At 57.6% G+C, this 9784-nt stretch overlaps 1 protein-coding gene across 2 annotated transcripts in view; it reads right to left on the bottom strand.

The window, feature by feature from the left end:
- Positions 1–5552: 5552 nt before the first annotated feature.
- KCNN1 (potassium calcium-activated channel subfamily N member 1) overlaps positions 5553–9784 on the bottom strand; it is a 140364-nt gene continuing 136132 nt past the window's right edge. For both annotated transcript variants that reach the window (XM_032973829.2, XM_032973830.2), the window contains one exon: positions 5553–6059. In XM_032973829.2, coding sequence (XP_032829720.1) covers positions 5595–6059 — 465 coding nt within the window. In that variant the 3' untranslated portion in view covers positions 5553–5594. The remainder of the gene's footprint in view (positions 6060–9784) is intronic.

Here is a 9784-nt window from a genome sequence, read left to right as displayed (position 1 = left end):
TAGATAATATGATTATCTAATTATAATTACTATTAAGTTCACGTGGTGGTGGTGCTGGATAGATCGTTGACATCGCGGGAGCGGCGGTGGCGACTTGGGGAGGCGTTCATCCAGCAGTGGAGAGATGATGTCGACGGATGTGCGAGTACGATTTGCCCGTTCCGTAACGCGACGTGAAGACGTGAGAATTAAAATGGTAAAACTTGCGAGCGAGTTCCTGAAACACCGCTCTCTCTCTCTCTCTCTCTGAAGTCGATGGCGAGTTCCAACAAAGGCTGACGACGACGACAACAACAAAGACGACAACAACAACCCCGGAGAATTACCGCGCCCCCCTGGGTTTTCAAGAGAGACACCCCCACCCACAATGTCAAATAACCTCTCCGTCTTGCAGAGACGGTGGGTGACCCCCCCCCCCCCCCTAGGCTGTGTTCTGGGCTGTCCAACAAAAAAAAGGGGAGCGTGAAACATTCACGAGTTTTCCAACGACGACAACAACGAATACAAATTAAATTCTACATTTAAAGTCAAGGTCAAAGAGGCGGACGGGTGTCTCAGCGGGCCAAAGACGAACGAGGCGCCCCCACCGCCGCTGAAATCCTGGGTTCGACTCCGGGTTTAAGCCGGCAAAACCACAGCGAATTAAACCGGGGTTCTCAAGTTCCAGCGAGTTGATTCTCTCAGCCGGTGAATTACACAGAGGATCCACAGACTCACATCGAGGGCCACTGATTGATAGTGTACCTGTAGAATTACATGCACTCTTAGGCTTACATAGAGACCCAGAGACCCATAGACTCACGCAGAGACCCACAGTTAGTTGTCCTTCCCCCGCGCCTCCGATTAGCACGGTTGGCTACGTACGGTGCGAAATAAGTTCAGCAAGCATACATACATAGAGGATCCACTGACTCACTTCGAGGGCCATTGATTGACAGTATTCCTGTATAATTACATACCCTCATAGGCTTACACAGAGACCCAGAGACTGGCACAGAGACCCATAGACTCACACAGAGACCCATAGACTCACAAAGATACCCATAGTTCGTTGTTCGTCCCCCGCACATCCGGTTAGCACGATTGGCTACGTACGGTGCGATAGAAGTTCAACATACAGTATACACATAGAGGATCCACTGACTAACTTAGAGGGCTGTTTAATTGACAGTGTTCCTGTTGAATTACATACACTCATAGGCTTACATAGAGACCCGGAGACTGGCAAAGTGACCCATAAACTCGCAGAGCGATCCATAAACCCACAATAACCGAGGAGCGATTGGTGAGTTGATTGTCTCCGCCTGGTCACCAAATATCATAGAGACCCCATAGACTGCATAGAGACCCCCATAGACTGACAGAGAGACTCGTAGACTTACACATAAACACAGACTCACACGGAGATCATAGACTCGCACAGATAACTAGATGGAGGCATCATCACGGCGATAATTCAACTCCTAATGCAATCATCTGACTCAATCACCTCAATGTAAATACACAGCTGTTGCTCTACGTCAACACCAGCCACACGAAGATGAAGATTGAGATCCAGAGATTCACACCGAGACCCACACACTCACACAGATAATTATCATAGACTTGCACAGAGACCCATAGACTGACACAGACCCATACACTCACATAGAGACCCATAGACTCACACTGAGAACCATAGACTCACACAGAGACACATACACTCACACAGAGACCCAAAGACTCACACAGAGACCCATACATTCACATAGAGACCCATAGACTCGCATAGGCTGAGTTGTGATTAAACCGGGTTCTCAAGTGTAGTGAGTTCATGCTCTGCACTAACAAACCACCACATTCAATTTTGGCTTTTTCACTGAATTTCACCAAACGTCCGGCTCCGACAATGAAAAGTGTTGTTATTTTGCCTGCCAAGCGACAGACATTGTCCACGTGGCAGGATTGCGTGGGGAAGAGTGCAGCGACGGCCTGGGGTATGGACAGAGGCAAAATTATCGACGGGGTGCTCAGAAATAATGGTTGTGCGGTATCCCCCGTCCGCGGGGTCCAACGGTCGCGAGCGCATTTGGAATGAGATTTGTAAAAAAAAAAAATTACCACGGAGCAGCGCTTCATTATGGCACCCGCTGTGACGTCACATCACCCTGTGACGTCAAATCGCTCGCTGTGACGTCACATAGCTTGCTGTGACGTCACACGTTTTCACCGCGGCCACTCGAGCTCTCGTTCTTATTACGGCGCAGGGAGGCGCGACAGCCGCGGCGGTTTCACGGTCGGGGAGTGGGGGGAGGGCTATGTTGAAAAAGAGCTTCATAGCTCATCGGATTCGTCCAGTGTGAATACAAATCAGCGGCGTAATCATCGTTGTTTCTTTTAACATTCGGACTGCGGCGACGCCGACAAACGCCAAATGGCCGACTCTCTCCAAAAATGGCGTCAAGCGGAAGCCTTTAAACGTCCGCTGTGACGCAGACGGCGTTGCCGCCGATACTTCCGCTGGCTGCCGCTGGCTGCCGCGCGCTCACAGCGAGGGGCTCGTGAGGCCCCAGGCACTCCGCGGCGTCACTGCCGACCACCCGCCCTCCGGAGCACCGTCAAACCCCCTTTCACGTTCCGATGACGCCTGCAGGTTTGGCGGTGGGCCGGCTTGCCCGCTCACCGCCGAATCTCGGAGTGCGCGAGCGGACCCGGCGTTCATCTTATGTGGGGATGCGTGGCGCCGCTGGCTTTTTCGTCCTGTTCAAAAGGACATTGCACTGTGTACTCGCGGCCGAGAACTGTCGAGACACGACCGCCGCAACCCCACGACGACTGGCGCCAAACTGCGCCACGCACAGCCCTCCCCGCGTGGCCTTTCACTTCCGCCTCCGTTCCGATGACTAACACGCGCGTGCGCCATCGTGAATGGGGGAGGAGGGTTTACCCGGGGCGGCCTGCCGGATCCCGACCACGAACCGCGCTGCCGCTGGGCCGTGTCACCGGCGCCCTCCGTCGGCGCTCAACCGAGGCGAGACGTCAACGAGCGGGCGACTCTCGCGTTGGGCCAGAGGAGGAGGCTTGCAAGCGAACCCACAGAAGCCTTCATCAAACGTTGCTGCGACGTCGCTGCGAAGCCACAATGCTTGCGCCGAAAACATGATTGATTTTTTTTCACCACGAAGCTGCAAAACAAAACCCCGCCGTCGGACGGACCAGAGACACGGGACGCAGCGGGAGCCGTGTGAAGATGCCTCGACTCGCCGCTCGATTCGCCTGCGAGCGACGCGTGCCATTTGAATGCTACGCGGGCGAAACGTTAAACGTTGGTAAGCGGGGCGGGTGTGAGGCCCCACTCGTCACCCACACTCACTCGCTCGCTCGCCCTGTCACACTCACGCAAACACTCACACACTCACACCCTCTCACACAAAGACAAAGATCCCCCGTATAGCCGTAACAGACTGTCAAAGCAAGTGCTGTTAGCGAGCACCTATAAAGGTCGGCCGGCATGGCACACGAGGGCGAGGGCGGCCATCACGACGCCAGGTCGTCTTTGTCTCGCCCTTGGCGATGTTTACACAGCGCACCAGGTACTCATGCGAGACCGAGTCGACATATATAGTTTGTTGTCCTTCCCCCGCAACTCCGTTCAGCACGGTTGGCTGCATACGGTGCGCGCAAGAAGTTCAACGTACATACAAACATACATACCGGGGAGGCCCCGGGACCACTTCAGATACTCGTCACTAGTGTCGGTGGCCGTGAGTGGGAATCGAACCCAGGTGGGTGGGTTGGTCGCGCAGCGCGCTAACCGTCACGCCACCGCTCCCCGCAAATTACTCACCAACACAATCGCTCTCTCTCTCTCACTTCGACACTTGCACACTCCACACACTCACTCGCCACAAGACACTCATGAATCACACACCAGGCACACTCACCCCCTCGCCACTGAGCCACTCATCGCCACTCCCTCCGCTCGTGCAGGAATTGGATCGCCGCTCGTGTGCGGTGTCGTGAGCGGTGCCCATCCGGCGCATCGTCGTGCCCCAGCCCACCTCCACCGTCCAACGCAGTGAGATGCTGCGGGTGAGATGATGCGAGTGAGATGACGCGGGTGATATGCTGCTAGTGAGATGATGCTAGTGAGATGATGCGGGTGAGATGATGCGGGTGAGATGCTGCGGGTGAGATGATGCGAGTGAGATGACGTGGGTGAGATGATGCGGGTGATATGCTGCTAGTGAGATGACGCGGGTGAGATGCTGCTAGTGAGATGATGTGGGTGAGATGATGCGAGTGAGATGCTGCGGTTGAGATGATGCTAGTGAGATGACGTGGGTGAGATGATGCGGGTGATATGCTGCTAGTGAGATGACGCGGGTGAGATGCTGCTAGTGAGATGATGCGGGTGAGATGATGCGAGTGAGATGATGCGGGTGAGATGATGCTAGTGAGATGACGTGGGTGAGATGATGCGGGTGAGATGATGCGGGTGATATGATGCGGGTGAGAAGCCAATGTTGCATTCGGGCTAACGTAGCGAACGAGCATCGAGCGAGAGGCGATACGAGACGAGGAATCCTCACGGAGTTTGGTGAGGAGGTCACTCACGAAGGCGGGGGGGGGGGAGGTCAAGGAAATCGTGAATGTGAATGGAGTCGGGAGAGACTCGGAAAGCCGTGGGCTGGTTGGTGACTTGCGTCCCATTCGGAGCGCCCACTTTGTTCCCTTTCAACTTCAGTTGGGAGTGGGGGGGGGGGCGGGGAAAGGGGGGGGGGGTGGAGGAGGATGGGGAGGGGGGTAACCACGTGACCATATCCCGTGACCTCTCCGTGAAATTTGTATAAAACCACTGGTGACGAGATCGGGAGGGTGGCCTTCAAATCGGAGCGACGATAAGAACGGTGAGCGATCATCCTCACATTGCCTCCGGAGGGATCTGTGGGGGGAATCAAGGGGGGGGGGGGGGAGGTGATCCCCCCTTCCCCATACGCTCCCATCCTTGGGACCCCGACTACTGGTATGCCGTTGGTATGCTACCGGAGAAGAGACATTGAGCGTTTTTAACATTGACGCGGGGCCCTGTTCAAAAGGCTTGGATATATCACAACTGCCCTGTCCTCCTCCACCCCCCTCACACCCCCACTTTGGAAGTTCCCAGATCCGCCTCTGGGAGGGATGAACCGCGCGACATGCATAGTAAGGGGTGAACACAAATTCACCATTCCCCCCCCCCCGTACCCCCCCCCCCCACCTTCTCTTCCGGCCATTGTTGGTGAGGGACAGCGGCCTCTCGTGGTTTGCGGGGGGCGGTGGTGGGGTCACTCGGACCCCCACGGCGCTCGCGACGGGGTCGAATCTCCGACGTTGCGAGCGAAGGCGGCCGCGACCACGATCGGCGGGCCCCTCGCGATGACGCGGCCCCCTCCCCGCGACCCCCCACCCCCCCCCCCCCGCGGGGCCTCCTCCCACGAAGCCGAGTCCAGTGCAAGCGATTTCGCGCAGAATCCCAGAATGTCCCGTTACATCCATCCGTGCGGCGCCACCGCGGCGTCGCCCCCCCGCCCCCTTCCCCGCCCCCCGCACCCCTCTCCGGAGAGACGGGAAGGTCACGCGCTGTCCGACGAGGTGTGCGGCGCCATCGACGAGGAGGAGGACGACGAGTGGGCCCTCCTGCGGGGAGACATCCCCACCGCCGGGTCGTCCAGCCCCGCCTGCCGGTGCCAGGCAAAGTGTCCGGCGTACGCCACGGCCGCCGCCGCCGCCACCGGCGCCGCCGCCAGCTGCTGCTGCTGCTGCTGCTGTGGATGATGGAGGAGCTGTTGGTGGTGGAGCTGTTGGTGGTTTGGCTGCTGCTGCTGCTGCTGCTGCTGTTGGTGCTGCCGGAAGCGCGAGAGCTGCGCTTCGAGGGCCTCGCGCTGCCGCTGGCCCACGGCGTGGCCCACGAGGTCGGGCAGCTCGCGGAGGCCGCCTGCCAGCGCGTCCAGCTTGCTCTCGAGCTCCGCGAGCCGGCGCTCCGTGTCCTCGCCCCGCTCGTGCATGTCCACCACCATGTCGTACATGATGCTTTGGTACTGGGGGGGGGCGGGGGGTCAAGTGGAGTTGTTGTTGTTGTTGTCGGTCGAGCCACCCTCATCTGCGCCGGTGGCATCTCAACAGCTCGTTAACAGGCGACTGGCGACTCGCACCGCATCGAATCCCAACGCATTCGAAAAAGGGCACCCCAAAGTGGCTCAAGGCGACTCGGCCCGTGGCCTCCTGCGAGCGGGTGTTAGAAGGGGGGGGGGGTGATGATGGCTACGTGGTCTAGCGTTCGGGCACTCCCAAGTGGCACCTGACCCTGCGTGGCACAAGCCGACTCGTCAGTAGGGGGCTACGTGCGTGTGCGGTGTGTGTGCGGTGTTCGTTTTCGCGAATTTTTGCCACATTTGGACCACGACGCCGGCGCGGGATGGCCGACTGGATTCGAACGACGTTCGGGGAGGGACCGTTCGACGTCCGCTGTGAAACAGGCGGCGCGTGGCGTTCGCACGGTTTAACACAGCCGCGGCATTAACCAGGGCGGCCCGCCGGAGTTGAACCGCGAACCTCTGCGATCTCTAACGTCCACCTGCGGGCAGTGACGGCGGCTGTGGCGTGTTATTGGCACGGCAAACGCTGCGTGCGTGCGCGTGCGTGCCCGTAATATTGACCGCAGCGTGGCAATCCCGGGCCATGTCCACGATGAATCCACCCAACAAGGCGCCGGGTTAGCCATGTCCTGAGCACACCGCTGAGCTACGTGGCGCTTTGGTCAGAAGCCCAACAAAGTGGATTATCATCACGTGGAAATGTAGAGCAGCCAAATACTCATAAACGATTGTAAATGTGGAGGGGAAAAAAACGGAGGACCCGGAGAAAAATCCACTCGGCCACGAGAAGAGAGACACGCAAACTCTAAATACGCAGCAGGCGTCAGGGTCGGGATCGAACCCACGACCTCCTGTATACCAGGCGAGGTAGTTAACATCTCCTAGCCACCGTGATGATGATGAGAGAGACACGCAAACTTCAAATATACAGCAGGCGTCAGGGTCGGGATCGAACCCACGACCTTCCGCATACCAGGCGAGGTAGTTAACATCTCCTAGCCACCGTGATGATGATGAGAGAGAGAGACATGCAAACTCCAAATATACAGCAGGCGTCAGGGTCGAGATCGAACCCGCGACCTCCTGTATACCAGGCGAGGTAGTTAACATCTCCTAGCCACCGTGATGATGATGAGAGAGAGAGACATGCAAACTCCAAATATACAGCAGGCGTCAGGGTCGGGATGGAACCCACGACCTCCCGCATACCAGGCGAGGTAGTCAACATCTCCTAGCCACCGTGATGATGATGAGAGAGACACGCAAACTTCAAATATACAGCAGGCGTCAGTGTCGGGATCGAACCCACGATCTCCTGTATACCAGGCGAGGTAGTTAACATCTCCTAGCCACCGTGATGATGATGAGAGAGACACGCAAACTTCAAATATACAGCAGGCGTCAGTGTCGGGATCGAACCCACGTCCTCCTGTATACCAGGCGAGGTAGTTAACATCTCCTAGCCACCGTGATGATGATGAGAGAGAGAGAGAGACACGCAAACTCCAATATACAGCAGGCGTCAGGGTCGGGATCGAACCCGCGACCTCCTGTATACCAGGCGAGGTAGTTAACATCTCACCATCGCGACGGCGGTGGCGAGGGGATGGTGTCGCATCGCACCGCTCGTGCATTATTCACGGCGGCGTCGTTCACAACGTGAGACATCACTTAGCGGGGGCTGGGGCTCACCGCTCAGCGGGACACGGCGGCGGCAGGGAGGAAGAGAGGACAGGGTGGGGGGTGGGGGTGGTGGGTGGGGGGTGGGTAGTGGGTGGGGGGTGGGGGTGGGGGGTTGGTGGTGGGTGGAAGTTGTGGGTGGATGGCGAGGGAGGGTGGGAGGGTGGGGGGGGTGGGGGGGCGGGGAGGTTGGCAGAGGGGGGAGGGACGGGGGTGGATGGGTGGGTGGGGGGCACGGGATCGAAGTTGTGGGTGGATGGTGGGGGGGGTGGAAGTTGTGGGTGGATGGTGGGGGGGGGAGGGAGCCGACTGGGCATTCGTTGCCAAAACAATTTAGCGGAGTGCAGTGGAGGGGAGCGGCAAGATCGCTTCATCACTGCCATTAGGCACTCCGCGATATTCCTAGTGGGGGCATCTAAAATAAAGACTCTTGAGAATACAATTAAATATATAACAAGAGTTGGGCGGTGACGTTTATCTGATCCGGTGCTGGGCCTCCCCTAGGTCGACTCAACCTCAAATGATTACCTGGTGCGGTGTGCAGTAAACATCGTCACCGGGGAGACAAAGGCGGCCGGGCGTGGTGCTGGCCACCCGCCAAACCTCGTGTGCCGTGCCGGCCTTCGTCGGCGCTCGCTAACAGCACTTGCCCCAACAGTCTGTTACAGGCTACACGGGGGATATTTGTCTTTGGTGTGATCGGTGCTCGCTAACAGCACTTGCCCCTACAGTCTGTTACAGGCTACACGGGGGATCTTTGTCTTTGGTGTGATCGGTGCTCGCTAACAGCACTTGCCCCTAGTCTGTTAAGGCTGCACGGGGGATCTTTGCCTTTGGTGTGATCGGTGCTCGCTAACGCACTTGCCCCAACAGTGCGTGGGGGGGGGGGGGTTACTCTGTGATGGGCCAGGGTTCGTTTAAACACAACAGCAACAAAATCTGCACCATCTGATGAGAATGGCGCTATGAGGTCACCGCGTGGGGATCGCGGCTGAATCTCCAGCGTCGGGTTCCATCGCGGTTAATGGCACGGCCCAAAACACCGAGCCCGCACCCACACACACACGCGCGCACGCACACGCACACACGCACGCACACACGCACACACACACGCACACACACACGCACACACACACGCACACACACACGCACACACACACGCACACACACACGCACACACACACGCACACACACACGCACACACACACGCACACACACACGCACACACACACACGCACACACGTACACGCACACACACGCGCGCACACACGCACACACGCACACACACACACACGCACACACACACGCACGCACACGCACACACACACGCACACACACGCACACACACACACGCACACACACGTACACGCACACACACGCGCGCACACACGCACACACGCTTACCAATCACTCACCACCAACACACTCACCAATCACACACATCACTCACCACCAACACACTCACCAATCACATCCACCACTCACTCACCACCAACACGCTCACCAATCACACACATCACTTGCTCACTCACCACCAACACGCTCACAAATCACACACATCACTCACTCACCACCAACACACTCACCAATCACACCCATCACTCACGCACTCACCACCAACACACTCACCAATCACACCCATCACTCACGCACTCACCACCAACACGCTCACCAATCACACCCATCACTCACATACTCACCACCAATACACTCACCAATCACACCCATCACTCACCACCAACACACTCATCAATCACACCCATCACTCACCACCAACACGCTCACCAATCACACTCATCACTCACGCACTCACCACCAACACGCTCACCAATCACACCCACCACTCACGCACTCACCACCAACACACTCACCAATCACACCCATCACTCACGCACTCACCACCAACACGCTCACCAATCACACCCATCACTCACTCACCACCCACACGCTCACCAATCACACCCATCACTCACTCACCACCCACACGC

The sequence above is a fragment of the Petromyzon marinus genome, chromosome 52 (assembly GCF_048934315.1).
Source record: "Petromyzon marinus isolate PM22_M1 ecotype Great Lakes invasive population chromosome 52, UKy_Petmar_22M1.pri1.0, whole genome shotgun sequence".
Taxonomy (NCBI): Eukaryota; Metazoa; Chordata; class Hyperoartia; order Petromyzontiformes; family Petromyzontidae; genus Petromyzon; species Petromyzon marinus.
This window is presented reverse-complemented; position numbering and strand designations above follow the sequence as displayed.